At 45.3% G+C, this 20,383-nt stretch overlaps 1 protein-coding gene across 5 annotated transcripts in view; it reads left to right on the top strand.

Annotated features, from left to right (window-relative positions):
• The window catches only part of NFATC2 (nuclear factor of activated T cells 2), a 104,368-nt gene that overhangs the window by 19,952 nt on the left and 64,033 nt on the right, over positions 1-20,383 (top strand). For all 5 annotated transcript variants that reach the window (XM_009684024.2, XM_068912355.1, XM_068912356.1 and 2 more), the window contains exons 4-5: positions 17,363-17,565; positions 19,614-19,786. In XM_009684024.2, the coding sequence (XP_009682319.2) occupies positions 17,363-17,565; positions 19,614-19,786 (376 nt within the window). The remainder of the gene's footprint in view (positions 1-17,362; positions 17,566-19,613; positions 19,787-20,383) is intronic.

Below are 20,383 nucleotides of genomic sequence, written 5' to 3'. Positions count from 1 at the left end.
TTGGACCTTGCTCCTCTAGCTCCCTTCAGTGCAAGTTGGTGTGACAGGGAGGTGCTACGTGTATTTCTGACCCTGTTTGATCCTTGGCTCCCCGCTGTTGCCTACAACCAAATGGTACGAGATTCATCCAAAACCTTTTAGCGTTTAAGAGAAGGCAAGGCAACCGTCGTTAACCTTACCAATAGATGGATTAGGAATGAATTTATGGAGCTTAAACTGCAGTTTCCCAAGAGTTAGTAACACAGCCCTCATGCAGTCCAGTTGCTGACCTCCAGCTTGAGGGCTTCCCCGTCAGGTCAGGCCACGCCACGTGGGATGGCTGCGGTTGCCAGCTGCTCTGTCTCTGCCATCAGACCAGCTGCTTGAATCCCTCCTTCCAGCAGTCGCTGAACCAACGTAATCCAAAACTGAGACGTCTTCAGGGCAGGCTGAGTCTGAGGTTGTGCAGACCTTTCAAATAGTTTGGGAAATTAATTTCAAAATTATTTTGGGCTAACAAATCACTTTTTGCACAGTAGTGCAAACTCTTCTGTCTTCTCATCTGTGCCTCAGGGGCTTTCAAAACCTGATTTCTCTTCTCATACGCTGCTCGGCTCCTTTTCATTTCATTGTAGTATCAAGAGTCTGCTCACCCGTGTAAAAGAGGAAAATGTGGCCAAGTGTTTTTCTACACAGTGGGAAGCTTTTGCTTATATAAGGGGGGTAGGAAGCTCAATTAGCTGACATGAATCCTTTGTATATGATACTGTGAAGCAGTTTTATTTTTCCAGCGAGATTTCTCTTCCTGCCCCCCCCCCCCCCCCGCTAGTCATGTTTTTCATGCATTTCCATTTTTCCTTAGCTCCTGTCTCTTTTCCTCTCTTGTTTTTCTCTCCCAGGTAGGTAGCAAAACTTCTGATTTTAAGGACATTTAAGTTTAGGTCAGAGAATGTCGTCTGTGTATAATTCAGGCACTCATTTTGGTTGATCTGTAACTTGCTGACACTGGGTCCTCCCTCGCATGCAGTTCTGCTCGTCATCTGTGGCAACGCTGCCTTCTTCTGATGTCTGGATATGTGACTCCAGTAGGAAATCTCTGCAATAGCTATAGTTGTGGTGTGATAGGAACAGAGAAGGACAACTTAATTACGCTGCGGTGGGGATGATTTCAAAGACAATTTTGATGGCCTCTCTAAAGCTGTAAATACAGAGAGGGTCATGTTTCCTGATTTTGTGACCCTAGAGAGAAAGGGTGAGGGAGTTTCAGCAGGAGCTCACTTGTGAATTGGGTTGGTGTCACTACAGAAACAACTGAAAGGGGCGAAGAGGCTGCAAACTGACAGCAATGGAGGTAACCAAATTTGCCTGTCTGCTAACCTGAAAGGAGGATGAGCTGAACCATTAGTCTGTTACAGAGGGTGGAGGCCTTCTCCTTCACCATGGCAAGTTTTGTGTAAAATAATGATTGCATAGCTGAACTGTGTTCATTTGGGGCCACGTCAGTCTCTTCATTCATTTCCTCCTGATTTCAGCTAATACCAGTCAGGAAGTAAAGCCACGCTTTTGGCTGGGGTTGCAAGGTGCTATTATGATATTGCTAGTAATGATATACAGTAACTGTACACATCAACCACAGCCACAACTTCTATTAAGTGAAGTTAGGGTGCATCCTACATGTGCTCCTGTCACAACCATGACTTGCCATGGCAAGGCTAAGCCAGGAAAACATTTGAGCCTATGCTTAATTTTAAGGATGTGATTAATACCACTAATTTCACTGGTTGATTTGTGCTTAACATCAAACATATGTTAAATGTTCCCCTGAAGGCTCAGCCCCTTTTAAAATCAAGCCATAAATTGTTGTATCAATGAGTTTGTTTACTTCATTTGGGCTGGACTTGTGTGCATGGGTTGGATATTTGAGGAAAGGGTGCAGGGTAATAATAAGTAGTGATCACATTTGATAAACCTTAAGATGTGCAGTCTTTTTAGATTATGAATCTGACAAACTCTTAACCCACTGTGATGTGTTTGCAGCCTCATGGATACACAAACTCCAGTCAGCACTTACTCTTTTCTCAGCATGCTTGTATCGTTTGCCTTCCCAATATATTCCTATCAACAGGATGTTTATTACAATGAAGGAGTTTCTTGTGAAATGGGGAAATAAAAGTGCTTTATTTCCTTCCTGTAATCATTATCAATCAGAGAGGAATTTATATTTTCTGTTGGAGACAGGCACTGACATTCCTAGTTTTATCCTAATTTACTATCAGGCTTAAGGGATGCTGAACTGTAAATTCAAAGATCCGTGTTAAAGACTCCCAAGCAGATGTGCCTCTGCACAGCTGTGCCTGCATATGGGGAAAATATGGACAGTTTCTTTATGGAGGTTTATTATAAACATGGAAGTATTCATTGGATTTGTGTTCATTTTAACATAACAAGGTTCATATGGGTACAATGCAATGAGATAGTTGCACCTGTATAGTTTATGACATCTGAAACTTGTGAAAGCTAGTAAAATCCCAAGTTTTCATGTCGTAAAAGTTATTTGGCTCCAAGTTTTTTTTTTATTTTTTCCCCTCAGTGAATTTCAACTTTTGTATTTTTGTCGAGTTCAACAGTACAAAAATAGACAAAATGAAACAGGCAAGCATCCATTTTTAAATAGTAGATGCTGTGTTGAGGAAAGTATGCAGGAGTTAAAGGCAACTGGTTGCAATGAAATTAAATGAAATGAGTTTTCAACAAGATCTATCACTTCCCAGTCCCAGAGCGGGGAATGGTGCTGCTTGCCTGGGGATAACAGGGCTGTAGCTCTCCTATGGGCTACAAATTTTCGGTAGAGACTTAGGGCACCTTGGAAATGACAGACTTGAACCCACCATCCTGCGGATTTTTTGGAGTGCTAGGACCTCTCCATAGCAACTCCCCTGAATTCAGTGCTCTGCCTTATATCCTTGCACTTAAATACAGAGAAGCCAAACTTATCCAGTGTGGAAGAATCCCATCAGAGCAGCGTGGTTTACACTATGACTGAATGCCTCATTTAGGTTATTAAATTTTACAGCCACTTTTGATAGAATGCAGTTCCAGCATTTTGATTAACTTCTTTAAAATATTGTCTGATTCTTAATTTTTTCTAACAGCTTCCCTTTAAATTAACCCTTCCTGTGACTCATTATCCATCTGAACCTTCTACAGGAGAAAATGCTGGCTTAGTTTTGCAGCGTGGTGTTGACCTGCAGTATTTATTTTTTGAAAACTGTTTTGCATGCAAGTTTCTTTTGGGTGCTCTGAAGCTACAGACCAGCAGATCTCATATCCTCCAGGCCTTATCTTGTGGTTTATCTTTCTGATGCTGCTTCCTCTTCTTCACGTGTCTAGCCCCGAGAGTTTGTGCACAAGACTCTGCACCAGTTCTGCACTCTCAGCGTAGCAGAAGGAGAGTCTGATTAAACCAAAACCTCTGGTTAGATGCTCCATACAGAAGAGGGCATTTACTACTTTGTTTACCTGGGCAGAAGGAAGAGAGAAGCCCATGTAACGTTCACACCACCTAACTTTTGAGTCCACCTAGAGCTGCACAGAGAAACGTAGGCTCCCAGTTTAGGTGTTCTGAATCACTCTTGGGAGGAAGCTGCAGCTTGCTATTAACTATAGAGAAGCTGGGCTTCTATTTTAGGGACCTATGTTGAATGCCAATATTTAGACAGTGAGAGTATCCCCTAGATGTTAAGTCACTGAAAACAGCAAGGAAATCCGGTGTAGCAAGGACAAAGCTGAAGTTTACGTACACCTATTGCCTTGCAGGTCCACCCAGTCACTGAGACTGCAGGCGAGGGGTAGACATTATTTTTCTCCTCCTTTCCAACTCTTTCAGCAAGTTAGAAGGGCCACTCTTGTTTGTACTACAGCTGCCCCGGTCAAAGCTCTGAAAGAGGCTGTCCCCTGTGAAGGGCAGAGACTGCTCCTGCATCAAGAGCTTACAGATAAGACTGGGATTGAGATGGCAGTCGAGAACCAAACCTAGTTCTATCCAAGGTCCGCCCAGCAACAGACTCCCTGTCCAGAGGGGTAAAAATCTCCGTCTCTGCATGCTTTTAGGCAAACGTCTGCTAGAATGGACATGGATATATTTGAATTCTGCTGGGGACAGGAGAGATGGATCCCTTGAGATCTCTCACAGCAGTATTTTCAATAATGTCTCCAAGAACTCCCACCACTCAGAAGATATTAACATTTGGAGGTTGTTGGCATTGCTCACTCCCTTGCAGCCCCATTGCCCTTGACACGTGATAACGCTTGAGTCATGCTAGATGCTGGCATGGGTGTCTCTTTCTCATACTGCCCACAAAAAAATGTTGAAATAAGACCTCTTCCCTCTGTTACCTCCCAAAAAGGAGGGGAGAGACAGAGGATCCTAAACAGAGATTTTAATTTTTTCAGAAAAGGTTCTTCTATCTTTCAATTGTTTAAGATGGTGCTGAGAAGGAAAGACCACCTTAGTGGCAAAGACTGGGTTTGGAGGAGCTTCACCCATGGTCAAGCAGAGTCTATGATCACTTAAAAGCCATATAAACATTGTTTTGAAGACTTCCACTAAATTTAGTGGGTCTGTTTTTGTGCTTTGCATGAAGCCATTTTTTTTAAAGCATTCAAACATGTGGAAATGATGTTTCACACAATTGTGTGACATTTCAGGGAGCTGTAAGGAGAGCCCTTGTCCTTCCTTAGCAGCAAGTGGGAGTGAAAGGAAATGCTTTTATAGAGGATAGGCTGTTGCTTTATGCAAATGACTGTCCACATACTCTGGATAATCGGAGCTGTACTTGTGTCATTAGAAATGTGTTGCAGTTATAAGTGTGTTGCAGGTCATGTGTATAATTGACACAGACCCATTTTACCTGATAATTTTCCCACGTTCTGAAGTCCTCGGGTGTCCTTGGAGGGGAAGGTGCTCAGTAAATATATGATTTACTGCTGGATTCACCCAATATAACTGGGAGCAGTGACACAGGGCATCAAGTTCAATTGTACATCTGCCATGGACTATAAAGAGGTTGAGGTATATTATTTCGTTAAAACTTTGTTTATGAGAATTCAGCTAAGTCTTGGGGTAAAAGAATACATACAGGCTTCCTTATTTTTACTTACTGTTCCTCCCCTGCTTTTTTTCCCCGTCTCTGTGTTTTGGACTTATTTGGCTGTACACAATCGTTAAGAAAGCTGCTTTTCTGCATAGCTCTTCAGCACAGTAATTTGTAGTAATTTTCTCAAAGGAACATACCCAACTCTGGCATTTTGTTTTTTGTTGCGCTCTCAGCAGCTCTTTCCCCGATGTATTGCTTTGCTAGTGTGTCTTTATAAAAGGCTCAAATACTTCTGAATGAAAAGCAGTACATAAGTAACTTATGAATGTCTCTCACTTTTTTCTGTCATGTTCACTGTATTGTTAACTCTGTTTTTCATCGGAGACCTTGTTTTTCTTTCCACTGCTTGTGTCAGATAATCTAATCAATTCAGTGCAATCTGAGGTGGCAGTTTTCGAAAGCAGTTAAGGGCCTCTCGGGCCCCCAATTCGCAAAGGCGTCGCTCTGTCCCCGGGGCGAGGCCTGAGCGATGCAGCCAACCGGCCGAGCCCACGATGTGCCCTGCATCCGTGACCACCTGATTCAGGGGGTGAAAATTCCTCCTTAGAGGCCTCTTGTTGGGCTTGGACGTTTGCACCTTCCCACAGGCAGAAGGAGAGGGAAATCAGGGCCAGCGCGACACGGCGACGGGCTCTGCCCGAGCTTGGCACCGGGAAAGGCTGCGCCAGGAGCAGCGGAGGTCGGCGCCGTTGCTGCAAGCCAGTGCGGTGGCTCGTGTCTGGCGGCTGGAGCGGGAGGACGAGTCAATGGTGGCACTGCTGCCTACTGCCTTTAAGCACCAGCTTGGGCGGTTTCGGCGCTTCCCCAGGAAGTGGGGGAGCTGCGTGTGGGCCCTCCCGGCCGCAGCGCTCAGCCCGGCGGCCCCCACTGCACACAGAGATCCTTGGGTAGTTAAAAGCTACGGGTGAAACTCGGGAGCGTGGTTGGGAGGCAGGCGGGATCTTCTCCCTTCGAGTCGGACCCCCAGGACTCCTCCTTCCCCCCGTTTCCCCCTTGCAGCAGGAGGAGAAATCTCGGGTGGACCCTGCCTGCAGCCAGCGTCCTGAAACCACCCAGGAGCATTAGTTAGCAAAAGCTCTGGTGACACAGACGTCTCGGGTGTCCTTGGTGTTCTCCGTCCTTGGTGCACAAGCTATCAGAAGCTGTTGACAGTTCCTCCATGGGAGAGGTTTTGGAGGAGTACTCTCCAGCGGGGCAGCGGTGGGCAACCTGGGCACGAGCCAGCCTCCAGCAGGCACTGCCGAGGCCAACAAGTTTGTCTCCCCGCAACCTCAATCTCCAAAGCCAAGGGGAGGTGGTAATTCTGGTATGAGCTGTCATCCTGCTGACGTAATTACATCTCCTTTAGGGCTTTTACTGGCCTGAATGTCATGTTAAAAAATTAAATGAATTACCTAACTGTTTAATGCTGGTGCAACAGCCAAATGTAGAGCAAGTCTACAAAACACGGGTGTTGAAAAGGAGGGCAGGGGGGCGTGCGGCGTGCCTGCGTGTGCTGGGCTCCTCCTTACCGCAGTTCTTTAATGCAGGAAAACTCTCTGGAGAGGGGCCCTTTCCGTTCTGCAGCATTCACCCAGCTTTCCCTTGGGTTTAAACCTTTAAAACTGTGGTGACTGTCATTGCCCGCCCCCCCCCCCCCTTTTTAATTATAAAGAAGCTGTAATTATAGAGTTGTTAATGGAGCACATAGGAGCTGCTTTGCAATAACAAACTTATGTTCCACTTTCCTTTTATAATTTGAATTTGGCCGTATGTGTTTTCTTGTGGTTTCAAAGTCAAAGAAGACATTGTTTTCTAGTGTAGGCTTCCCGTGGGGCCCTGACTTTTCAATGTATGTGACTTCCAGCATGCAACTAATTCTCTTGCTTATTAGTAGAACGAGGACCTTTGGTGGAAACTCAGAGCCAGCTCAGAGCCTGATATTGTGATTCGTGCTCTCACGAGTAGGGCTTGATTAGAAATGCAGTCCTACTGGAATCAAAGCTAGCTTGCCAGGAAGATTTGCTGGTAAGGGCAAACAGGACTAGTTTAGTCCTTTTCTGTCTGTCTTCCGACTTGCAGTGTTTAGCTGAGGGGAAGTCGGGGGCCAGAGTGAAGCTCGGTGCGTTTTGCACTTCCTCAGTGTTTGGCCGCGCTGCGCTCATGCCGTGGAGCAGGCTCATGCTGTAGAGGATTTTTGTGCTGTACTCATTGCATTTACTTCCTTTTTCTAGCAAGCAGGAGCCTCGAGCAGGCTCTGCTGTTTTTGGATCTTGCAAGGATTATACCCATACAGGGCAGTGCATGACAAATTGACTGTGCATTTCACGCCTAATTTACCTACAGGATTACAGGGGGCTGTTTGCACCACGGTGATGGTTGTGCGTGCCATTTAAGCTTGGAGCTGTTGGTTTGTGGATATGTTTACTACAGTTACAAGTGCTTATTGCAAGGACAGATGTGCGGATCTGGGAAGTTCTGTTCAAAAATATCCCGTCAGATTTAAGGGTAGATCAGCCAGTTACCCCTCACACTACAGCTCACGGCAACAGCATGCCCAAACCTTGGCATCTGTCTATCTGAAGGCTCACTCGAGCCACCTAGGAAATGAAATTACTAGATAAACCAAAAATAGTGTGGGAAAAGGCAGATGAGCCTGAACTTGGCTTGTGTTAAGATATGGAACTGGATGGAATAACAGGGAATATCAAATACGATTTCTAATAAACCAAGATCAGAGGAAGAGCTGGCTTGTCAAGGCATAAATGCTTTCTCTAGTACTCCTGCGAGAAGAGAACTGTGGGATAACGGTGAGGATAATTCGCTAGTGGGAGAAATCATCTGCAAACAAGCTGGATCCTGTGTTGCTTGAAGTCTTTAAACTGGACCCGCATGTCTGTGTGTGGAAGGGATGCAGCCCCTCTGGCAGAGGTTACGCGCGGAGGGAGCGTGTGCTAGGAGAGGGTCTCCACTTTGGGTTCCTTAAGAAGCTCTTTTCATAATTACTGGAATTGCCTTGGACCGATACCTTCTGTGTCGCAGGTGTTGTGTGCTCTGACTGAGGCGCGTTGCACCACCCCCAGAAGCAGGCAAGGCGATATCGCCCTGCTTTGCGGTTGGGGTGCCAAGTTTGGGTGCCGCTTTGTGCTAGAGCGACTGAAAGGTCGTTGCTGAAACGTTCAGTGTCCAAAAAATAGAGTCCGGTCTACCATGCTTTGCTTTTGATGGAAAGTAACTTTGGTGGAGGGGAGGGAACAGAAAATATACCAAACAGTTGGAGGATAAAGACATGACTTTGAGATGCAAAAGGCCCCGGTTCAAATTCCTTGATTAGGTAGATCCGAGGCTTGGGCTACTCTCATGAGTGCTTTAACTGGGGGGCTGCGCTCAGGACTTGTCTGCGTGGGGGAGCCAGCGTGCAGGACAGCAGCGTTAGCGTGTATGGCTGTTAGCCGTGCACGTGGACGCTCGCAGCCCAGCAGTGATGCTTGCAAAGCTTGTCCCGTTCACAGCGCAGTAAGAGTCTCCGCAGGAGAAGTTTATGCACAGCGGGCAGTGTCCTGTAAACTCACGTTGGAGCTTTCTGGTCATCTGCTTCACTCTGCAGCTAAGCCTCTAGTTCCTCCCTCCCTCTCAAGACCAATGTCTGTTTAATCGCAACCCTGCCTTGCTCCAAGTAAGGACCTGCACCTGGGTCTCCCGTGTCCTGGGGGAGCGTTTTGCTCGGCAGGCTGATAGCTCTTCAGGGCAAAAGGGACTGGACTCCTCCTGCCTGGCTCTTGGTGAAAATTTTCTAGGGTCTCTCTATTTCATTCTGAAACAACTATTGAGACCTCTGCGCTTCCAACAGGCCTGAGTTATTTGCTCTTTGAGCATGCCTCCTGTTGCTGATTTCCGCATGAGAATGAAACTGGTGAGGAGAGAGGCTCCTGGGGCTCTTTTTTTTCTCCAAAAATGCTTTTTGGCCATGATTGTTTCCCAAATCTGACATTCAGTCAAATACCTGTGCCTGAGCAAAGGACCGACCCCGTGTGCCTGGACACAGACCCTCCTCTGGCAGGAGACATGGCTCTGAGCTCTGCTGGAGAATGGTGATTTGCTTGCAGGTTCAATTCATTCAAATCAGTTTTCACTGCAGGTTGAACCGAGTAGCTCCATGATGCTGTTGCTGCTACTTCTGCCCTGTCTTCTCCCTTCTCAAGCTCTGCACTCTATCTCAGCCGCTCAGCGCAGTGTCGGGGCTGTCCAGCAGCCAACAAGTTGCTCCCGAGGCTGCGTGCTCGGTGCTGCACCTGAAGCATTGCTACTTCTTCTGTCTGCCAGGAAGAACAAAATGACTGTTGCAGAGGAAGCTGCAAAGTTAGGCAATAAGAGAGCATTTCAGCTTGCCACCCTTCACTCTGCTCCAGCTCACCGGGCTGATGGCTGTTCCCACGCCACCTCTGACGGCCAGCGAGGGAGCGACCTAGCCAACAGGGACGCTGGCAGCAGAGCCGTGGGCCTAGGTCCTGCCGGCTCAGTGCTGTTGAAATCTTGCACCCTCTATTTTACTTGTGGCACAAACAACTTTTTCTTGCTAGAGGATGTTTAAAACTTTTGTCTTGAATGTATGCACATGGAAGCTGTTTAATTATTATTTCTTAGCATGAAGAAAACCACATTTTCACTCAACTGTGAAAATCTGATCTCTAAATACCCATATCTGCATATGTGTAAATAGTCAGATGCATAATGCCTTTTTTTTTTTTTTTTTTTTTAACTTTCAACTGAGATAGCCAAAGCATCTTGAAAATGGGATCAGCTCTTCATAGGGGTAGGGAAGTTGAGGCACAGAGCAGAAACAGCTTGCCCATGTTGCAATGGAAGGTCAGTGTCAAAAGTGTCAGGAACAAAACTGTGCTTCGACCCTCACTTGCTTTCTCCTGCGAGTTGCCTTCCCTGGCCTAGACCTCTCTTTTAGCCCAGTGTGAAAATAGAAAGCCCAGTTAGACACTGGGAGTCTGGTTGTCATTTACTGTAAGGAACGGTAGAGCAAATGAGACTCAGTCCTTGGAATTTTGACAAGATTGTCACCAAAATAAGAAACATGCAAAAATGAGTATAATAAAAACTCATCATTTAGGAGAATCAGATGTTCAAAGGATTATCTTCTGAGGCCTTTTTAGACTGCTTCAGTAAGGAGTAAAAAAACCGAGGCAGAGATTTCCTTCTGGTTTGCGTTCTTTTGCTATGTCCCAAGTACATTAAAGTGAACCAAAACATGTGACAAGTTTCAACTTTATTGCTGAGTGTCAGCCCTAACTAAAGCAAGCAGGCGAGCTGCTACATGATATGGTGTCTGGATGAGGTCTTTATGCTAATTACTGTCAGCTATTGATAGGCCAGTCTCCCCAAGACAATACAGTGAGCTTTTCCATCTTGGTTGGCGTATTGTTGAATTAAGACCTGAAAATATCCTTGAAGTTGTTGCAGTCAGGGTGCATTAATGACGAGAATTAATGATCAAACTGAAAATGCAGAGTTCCTTCAACCAGGAAAAGAGCAGAGCGGGCATGACCGAAAGAGCTGTGGCAAGCAGGGTGTACTGAGACAAGCACATCTTCATCTCCTCTGCTTCGTATTGTCTTGAAACGCTTGCTGGCATGGAAAACGGCCTCGGGGCGGAGGGAGAGCCTGAGCAGAGGACTCATTTGTGGTGTCAAAAACTCAAAGCCATCGGTTTAACTCTGCAGCCTCTTGCTGTTTCTGGAGGAAGGAGGGCATTCAGGGCGCAGGGGCTCCCTGGAACGGGGCGAGCTGCCTGCCGAAACCGGGCGCTGCTGCTTGGGAGCCCTGGGAAGGGCCTGCAAGCGCTCTCTTATCTCCTTGTCTACAGCAGGAAAAGGGAAGCGGTAGGAGGAAGCGATTTCTCACGCGGCTTTGTATTCACTTCTAATTAAGCATTGCCAGCTGAGCTCTGTTTTCCCACTTTTCACTAACGGCTGATGACTGTCTATCTGAATCACCGTGGCCTTATTTCCAAAGCTGACCACACACATACACACCCTGGTCGGAGGCAAGCTAAAATGACTTCCACAGGGAGATAGCAAGTCGTACGCGGCAGTTAATAGGCTAAGCCTCATGTTACAGTGAGCTGAAACAAGTGGGAGAGCTGATTAGTTTCAAGCAAATAAAATTACCAAGGCTAGTGAATTCATTCCCCAGTTTTATACTTTCCTTCTGGCAGTAGCTGACGTTGTCTAGACAGGAAGATGTGTGCAATCAGCTTTAAAGATGCAGCTTTAACCATTCTCAGGGGAGAAAGACCTAAATGCCTGACAAGCAAGGCTCTGCTGGGATGAATGGGAAACAAATTATTCCCTTCTTGTCTCTTAAGGCAACTGGTGTCTGTGTTGCATAAGGTGAGGTTTTCACCAGGCCTCTTCAAAGGTGCTGGTAAGATTTGCAGATGCTCCTGCTTTTGTCTTGCAAAGCCTATCACATTAGCATGTGGGCCAGGTCTCTAACTTTCTCATGTGCAATACCCAAACTAGAAATCCTAAGGACAATGTGGCTCCAAAACCTGTCGGTTAAAAAGGCAAGTACCGCAGCTTGCAATACTAGTAGGAACCAAGGTAACGTGGCCAGTGCACATTGGTGCCATTTGCAGCCCGAGGGTGAGAAGCCCTTCGGTGAGGCTGGCTGGCCGCTCTGCTGCACGCGGGGCGACGGCACCCTCGGGTTTCTCGTTGCCTTTGAGCTGCACCTTCCCCAGGGGGCCTGGCAAATCACTGCACCTCTCTATCTTGGCTTCCCCTTTTACAAATCTAAAAGGAATGTGACTCCCCACCTACTGGGAATCCTCCTACCTCATGCTAATAATATTATTCTATGTAAAATACAATAATATTTACACTCAAGTTACTATGTCTGAGGTTCAGAGGTCTGCATTTCAAAGATCTCACTGAATTCCCTCGCTGCGTACATGCATTGTATCTATAGGTGACCACCTGCAAAATCTTTAAGGAATTCACCTCTCTCAGTGACTCCACTGTCAATTTACCACTCAGTTGTTTGATAGCATAGCTAAGCAATGATGCAAGCATCACTTTTGCAAAGGGGTTTGCTGTTTATACAACGCAGAGGTGCAGATGCAGAGAGTTTTTTCATCTGAACACTGGGACAGGGACTGAATTTCAAACTCTCTCTTTAAGCGCTTGCGTGTTTGGAGCTGGGTTCTCAGTTTGTAAGAAGACCATGGCTTTAAAATAGTTCAGGAAAAAATTGTGTTCTTTTGTATGCCTAATGTGTGGTCTCGTTTGCTATAGTTGCCCACAGAGTCACAGTAGCTGTGTGTTTAGGTGGGTAACTGGATGGCTGATGTGCAGCTGCTAATGGCACATCTGCTCGTTTTTTTTGCATGCAGAATTTCACACATGTGCCATTCTGTGCAGTAATATGTGCGTTTAACCGCTTCTCACAAATTTAACTGATATTGATCCATGGATGGAGTGCAGAATGAATGAGTTTTCTTTTTGCAGAGGTGAGCCAATAATTTTAATCCTTCCACAAATTTCCATTTTGTTTAGAAAACCAATCGTAGCAGCAAACCAAACAAGAAAAGCCTCCTTGTTTTCTGAATGATGTTATTTGTTTATCTGCCAAAGTGCTTTGCATTTCCTCAGGTCACAGACCAGCCCATGTCTGGCTATGTTAATATTCTAAGAGTAATGCAAAAGCAAAGTTTAAGAAAAATCTTTTGACTGAAAGAAATAGGATCCTAAAATCCCAAAATAGAGTATGGAAAGGTACACATCATGTCTGGCTTCTCTTTCCCCTTGTGGCAAATGTGACTCAAAGGAGTTGGGTTTTTTCCAGCCTGATCTGTATACAGTTTGGGGGAGTTTTATTGTGAATAGCTCACCTTATAATGCACAAAAATATTTCCTTCCAGGGTTCTCTATTCATAAATCTTTCTTGAGTCTCACTCTCTTGAAACTGAAATCCAGATGCTTTTTTTTTTTCTTCACTGAAAGAAGAGTGAAAAAGACAGAGAACACCTTGGCCCTGGGTTGGTCCTCTGGTCTCGTCTCTGGTGAAACTCCCAGTTAGCCCAAAAAAATAGCATAGCCTCATACCCTCCCCTTGGGCAGCTGCTTCTCATTGCAATGTGAACTGAGGTCTCCCTTTCCGTTAGATGAGCAAAACTGTAGGATTGAGAAATTTAGACTTTTAGAGTGATTTGATTGTTGCTAGGGCAGAAAAAATGAACCTAAAACATTTTTAAAATAATAACTTTTAAGTTTTCACTTCTCCATGGGGTTCTTTTGGAAACTGCTTTTCCTCTCCCCTTCTTTGCGCCACCACAGAAAAGATCAGCTTTTTGGTTAAATTGTGAAGTGGTTGGCTAGGATAGCCTAGGTGAGTGTTTATCAAGAATAATGGTCTCTCATATTTCAATACTGCGGAAAGATGCATCTGAAACAGAGCCTTTGTGTTCTTTCATTCTTGCTCACAATGAATTTCTCTCTATAAAAAGGCAGCACAAAACATTAACTCATTACTGTCTCTGGGAAGTAGGGTTAGCATCACTAATCCCATGTTACAGATAAACAGAGAGGTTATATGACATGAACAAAGCCATGCAGTAAGTTTACGGCAGAGCTGGGGTTAGGACGCTGATTGTAACATGCCTGGAGCAGGTCTGTGAGCTCCCACCTTCATTTTTTGCTCCTAAGTCAGCCTAGCATGTTCTTGCAGTGTAAAAGGTAGCTGGAAGTGCTCATGGTAAATCATCACCTATCTTAGCCCTTTAAATACAAAATGTAAACAAATAAAGATAAGGATGTACCCTTTAAGCCTCTGTGTTTGGCTCTCATGTATCTATTTTTTTCATTCTCTTTGCATTTTATAAGACTATTTTAATTTTCCAGCGATGTCATCCCAAAGCATTGCCATGATGTCATAAATTACTAAGTAATTTTCTTACTTTCTTCTATTGATCAAACAAAAGATTTAAAATCTGGTCCTTTGAAGGACCAGAAGCTCTTATACTGTGTGTTTTATACCCCCTAGTCCAGCAGGTGATATAAACATTGCTGTATGAGCAGGAAACCGATTCCTTTCTCTTTTAAATATGTATGTATTTATATGGACACACACCCACAGACATAGATATTATTAGAAGACTGTGAATAGTTTTACCTTGGGAACTCATTCTATGCATGAGCAAAACCACTACTGAAAATTACTTCTAAAGGTGGCCAGTATTAAAAAATTGTGAGTAGAGCTGGCTCTATTACAGCCGCTACTGACTATGTGCTCACTGGGGGCAGATTTTCTTTCATAATTCATTATCTGTTTTCCTCCATTCCAGTCTCCCATCTATAATTCAGGGATTTTGTTCTGCCAGGGCAGGGGGCAGAAGAAGTGGTGTTTTGCTGCCACTGTAATAACTATTCCAGTCTGGAGGATCCTCTCCTCATCTTAGCTGGATCCATGCAGAACTATTGCTGTCAGGCATGAGAATAAACACACTCAGTATTTAAATGTACTCCCCTCTCCTCCCTCTCCCCTTGTAAAGACAAGGTGGCTTTTTTTTGTGCACTGGCTTTTCACTGAAGGCCAGGAAATCTTGGATCCCGAAAGTACCAAGCTTGGGATGAATTTCAGTATGGCTCTCCAAGGAACGGCGTCCAGTGGGCCTCTGCCCACTGAACAAGGGATGATCCACACATTCATGCCTGTTCCCAACAGACGTGTCGTTCTGACCTCCGTTACCTTTAATCTTCTAACCTTCAACTTTACCCCATACATGTCTAAATCTCCTTGTGGCTGCAATTGTATTTATCACGTTCTTGGCACAGCTGCTTCCCTGATACCATCCCGGTATCCAGCTCTGCTCCTTCTCCATCTCATCCTAGAGCCAACTTGGCTGTCTGCACAGAGCTTTGTACCCTATTTCACCTCTTAACAATCCCCTGAAGAGCTTGCGCGACTGAAATACCCTAGGAGTCCGCACTGTGGCTGGGCTGGATTTTGCCATTCTTTCATACACGGCCCTTCCTTACGTCCCGTTGTCTTCAGTGGAGCTATTCGCGTAGGTGGAGGCTGCAAACTTGGGCCCTTGGGTTGCAGGGTCCCTGGAGCATAGAGCTAGTCTTTGCATGCCTTGCCAGTACATGCTTGATGAACGATGGTAGCTCGGAAGAGTGTGTCGCATTACTGTGCTGAAGGGAGGCTGCCAGGGTTGCAGGGAGGCTGCATGTGGTCCTGTTCCAGGGGGGAATTAGTCCCTCTATGCAAAGATACCTCCTGCTGACTGGTGAAAAGAAAAGAGAAAAAAAGGTTCGGCCGTGAATGTTATTAGGCTAATCATTCTTTTCTCTGATCTTTCCGTACTATTTGCTTTGTATGGCTTCATCAAGGTTTTGTTTGTGGACAGAATAATTAAAAACAAATTTAGCATGTCTCAGACCATAAAGTTCCTTTTCAGCTAGATGGCTGGCTATGCGGTAGATAAATGAATGTCTGTTTTTAATTTTTGGTTATGTGAGATGTTTAGAATGGTTTGAGTTGTAATTTTGAATGTTAATAAAGAAAAAGATATTTCCTCATCTCCTGGCCTGTGGAGGGATTCTGGCTTTGTGTGCTTCTCCAACAGCAAACGCTCTTTATAAAAATGCTACTTAGTACAAAAGAGTCTATTTTATTTCCTTGAGCCCTAGTGGCCCCAGCCATGAACTGAGACCTCTTTGTGCCAGGCACTGTACAATTACAGAACGAAACCATCATCTCTACCTGTATAGATTGCAATGTAATGTAATGCAAGTCCCATGGCTGAACGTGGACTAAAAACAGGAGGGGAAGGATGAGGTTCAAGGAGCAGTGAATCAGCCCCGGCCACATAAGTGACTTCAGGAGAACAAGAACGTATTCTTTCTTTTAAGACTATTGAAGAGTATTGCAGTTAGGGGGTCTTGTAGGGTGGAGATGTAGGTATTGAAAGTGCAGAGCCTCCCTTGGGGGCGAGGCAGAATGGCAGAAAATTCAATGCTGTGACTGTTTAAGAACCTAATGCTGGTGTTTGGTGCTGGATTTGGGAAGTCTGAGAATAGATATGGATAACTGGCTACAAAATGAGAGGTGGGAGAGCGAAGAGAAGAGCTTGAAGGGGAGGACAGCTAGCTTACGTCTGGTATGAGGAGACAAAGGAACTGGAGAGATGTGAAGCGAGGGGTGACTCGAGTAGAACGAGGGGTTGGGAGGATTATCTTTCCAGTGGGGTTTGGAGGGGTTGGGAGCGGCCGAGAGTGCACGTACTGAGGCCAGAGAAAAAGATGTTGCAGGCGTCATTAATTTTTTAAAACGTTTGTACATAATTTAGCATTTCAATTCTCAAAAACACAGATGCATTTTCTAGATACTTCCTGTTTGGGGGAAAAAAAGGTATTTTTTTACTGCAGTTGTAGTAGGAGTCACAGGCTGAGTTGGGGCAAAACCATTGTAGTGAATGTTAGGTTGGACATAAACTAGACGTGTTTACAAGCTGGATAGCACATAGGGCCTGACCAAAAGCCCACTGAAGCCAATGGGCATTTTCCGTTAGCTTTGTTAAGCTAACGGAAAGCTCTCGTGCAGGTCCATGCAGCTCCATAGCATCAGAGCATATGGGGGTACGGCGTATACACCATAACATCAAAACGTATGGGGGGATGGTGTATTCCTGGCAGCGATGCCAGCAGAAGGACGCTTTGTTCGCTCCTTACTGCGTTTCCTACCAGCCAGAGCAGGGAGCACTGCCCCAGGCTGCAGGTGCCGGGAGTCACCTCCACTTTGCAACTGTATCCATGCACCAGGCAAAAGTCTTTTGAAACTTATTTTGGAACTGGTCGCAGCAAATTAAATAAACATACTGAAAAACGTACCCTGCTAGTGGATTTATCAATCCTTTTTGGATACAATTAACAAATTTCTGGTAATGGAGAGCTTAAGTCTGGATTTTTTTTTCTTCTTGATATGTTTCATATCATAAGATTAATAATATGTTTTCATTAGCTGCCTCCCACGTGTACCATGGACTCCAGCAAATACTCTTACGAGGAAATCTATCTCTGAGAGTAGAAAAAAGTCTGGTTTTAGTACTACACATAACTTTGTATCTATATATGTCTACATATCTATATGCATGTTTTTAGAACTTTTTGGTTTCTAAATATGAGGGTATTGCAAGTCCTGTGGATGGTAACAGATTTTTAATTTCTTACCAGCTTCACGGTTACATGGAGAACAAACCTTTGGGTCTTCAGATCTTCATTGGGACAGCAGACGAACGGATACTTAAACCTCATGCATTCTATCAAGTCCATCGCATTACGGGAAAAACTGTCACTACCACCAGCTATGAAAAAATCATTGGCAACACCAAAGTTTTAGAGATCCCACTGGAACCCAAAAACAATATGAAAGCAACGTAAGCATTTTTTTTTTTATTAGCAAAGTTGAGGAGGATTAAATTGGCATGTGAAGTTCTTCCTCCTACAGAAAGGACTCACTTAAATGAATAAAGATGTCTGCTCTAGAGGGACTCCCTATTCCAATGCATTGGGACGATATATGAGTACACATATTTTTTCCTGTTTACCTAATTGCTGCAGTGACTGTATGATAATCATCTGTCATATTCAAAGTCAGAATGGTTTTGTAGGAAAATGAGACTTGAATCTCCAGTCTTTATGCTGCAGTGATACAGTGAGAAAAGATGCAAGAGCAGCAAGGACCAGTAGGCAGTGGAGGAAAGGTGTATGTTTTGTTTTAGGACGTTTAATGGAATAGAAAGCATCTCCTGAACTCAAGCCAGGTTGCTCTGGCCGTGAAATCACAGTATCTCTCATTGTAGTATATTATCAGAAAAGCAAGTACAGGCACATCTTTTCTATATTATTTCTTCTAGTTTTATGGAGGAAGAGGGATGAAGTGGGCACCAGTCTGAAATGTCAGGGCTGAATGTGTTCCAGGCAGCGTTAGAGTGATTGCTCTGTAGAGGGAAGAGCTATATGTCCATCCTTCAGCGGATATTGAAAAAATTGGCAGAACTGCTATGTTTTTAAGCCCCCTACTTCCATCGCAAAATCCACATTCTTTCTTCATATCTTTTTCAGAACAAATACCTCATTTATCCCTTTCCCTCAAGCCTCTCCTTCTCCCTGCACCCAAGGAAATAAATAATAGTCCACGTCTCAAACTTAAGCAGCCAAGCACCAAATGGAACATAAGTTTCTGTTCCTAATGAGTAACCCTAGAATAATAAACCCTTGCGCATGTACAGTGGCAAGGAACAGTGTGGGTGTAGGAAACAGTGGGGTTTATGCCTCACAAGAAATGATTTTAATTCTTGTCAATGAAGGAAAAATAGTGTATGTATCAAAACAGTACTTGATAGTATCCATATAGTAACAGTTTTCATTGCACCCTCTGCAAAGTGTTGCTGAACTGAAGATCCCAAGCTCTGTGAAGATTAACTGGTCCGGCTTACACAAACTGGTTTAGCAGTCCTAATCCTTTCCCAGCCCCATCCTCCTTCCTAAACCCTCCCTTTGCGCAGGGCCATAGGGACTGGGAGCAGAGAACCATTTGCTTTGCTGTAGGTTGTTTCCTTGGCTGGGAATGACCTCTGAGGGCCTTGGTGGGTAACGTGGTAACCTGAGCCAGGGCTGGAGACTGCAGTTTTAGCAGTAGCCCCTACCTTGTCTGAAAGGAGCAGCAGCGTTTTGGTTCCTGCTCTGAAAATGAATTCAGTGCTGCTTGTCCATACAAATTGTGAGCAAAACATGCTCGAACGTTGCGTGCTCTTAGGTAGTTCAACTGCTGAGATTTCCCGCAGAGCTGGACTAATTTGCCTGCATGATGGTAATAGCTGCTGTGCAACTGCTGGGCTCTAAAGCTGTTTGGAGAGCTGGCAGGGGAGACTTTAGCGCCTTACAGCTCTCCAGCACAGGCTCCATGCGTTGCCTGTTCCACCTTGTACTTCTTGTTCATGTTTATGTGCCCTATCCCGGTGTGCCGCAGCACCAGGATGGGTGCTGCCTTGGGCCTCTTGTGTTTAGCGTAGGAGAGAAATAAGATTCAGAGGGTTATAACATTTTGGAGGAGTCCCCGGCATGGAAGCCACTAAACACTAACTCTGGCCTTGTCCCCGGGCTGGGACGTGCCTAGGACATGCTGAGCCACCAGGCCAAGGACTGTTTGGAGGAGAGGTCCAACAGCGTCCCTCACTTCCCTGGGGCATCCTTTGCTGAGCCCTAGCGCTCGTTTTGGGGTTCTTGCTCTGTTACCTGTTCAAATGGCAATATCGAGGCCCTAAAGGGAATGAGACTCTGGAGCTCCTCCTAACCAAATTTAGTCCTCAGGAAAATCAGTCCTAGGAAAGTTTAGTCCTCTTGACTATCATCTATGTAATAGTTGATTTGAGAGCAGGAGTATTAAGCTACGTCTACTCTAAGCGGCTTGTGTGCTTGGCAGCATCGACTGTGCAGGGATTTTGAAGCTGAGGAATGCAGACATTGAGCTGCGTAAAGGAGAGACAGACATTGGCCGGAAGAACACCCGCGTTCGGCTCGTCTTCCGCGTGCACATCCCGGAGGCCAACGGCAGAATCATTTCCCTGCAGGCGGCATCTAACCCCATCGAGTGCTGTAAGTATCCCCTGAGATTTGCTTGTTCTGTCTCTTGCAACAATGATCTTCCTGCCTAGTGCTCCAGCCTAGCACAGAGGGAGAAAAACCTACATCCACGCAGCAGTCAAATAAGCAAGAATGCAAGGTGCTCTGCTGTTGTGGCACGCTGTTGCTGGCTGGCTCAGTGTGACCATGCAGCTCTAAGTTGTATGAGCTCCTTTTTTCTGCTCCACACAGCTCCACTGGAGTCTGCGGGCTCTTCAGTCAAGCAGGGATGGCCCAAAGGTTTGTGAGAAGGTGAGCCAGAGACCTTGTCATGCAGCAGAGGCTGGCTGCCAGGTGTGTGCTCTGGACAGGAGAAGTAAGCTTTGGTAGGAGGTGGGCTCCTTCGAGCATGCTTGGAGCTTGTGAGGACAGCAAGGGATTTCGGAGCTTTTGAAAATGTTGTTTATTAGTTTGCTGCTGCTGGATCCTTGTGGCTAGGAGGTCTTTTGTGGGAGCAGCGGAGTCAATGTGGGCGTGTGTATATGGGCGTGCACTCTGTGCGAGTGTGATATTCTGTCTGCCTTGCAGACAGTGATTTTATTTTTAGGAACAGTGCAAGCAGAAGTTATT

The sequence above is a fragment of the Struthio camelus genome, chromosome 18 (assembly GCF_040807025.1).
Source record: "Struthio camelus isolate bStrCam1 chromosome 18, bStrCam1.hap1, whole genome shotgun sequence".
NCBI classification, from domain to species: Eukaryota; Metazoa; Chordata; class Aves; order Struthioniformes; family Struthionidae; genus Struthio; species Struthio camelus.
This window is presented reverse-complemented; position numbering and strand designations above follow the sequence as displayed.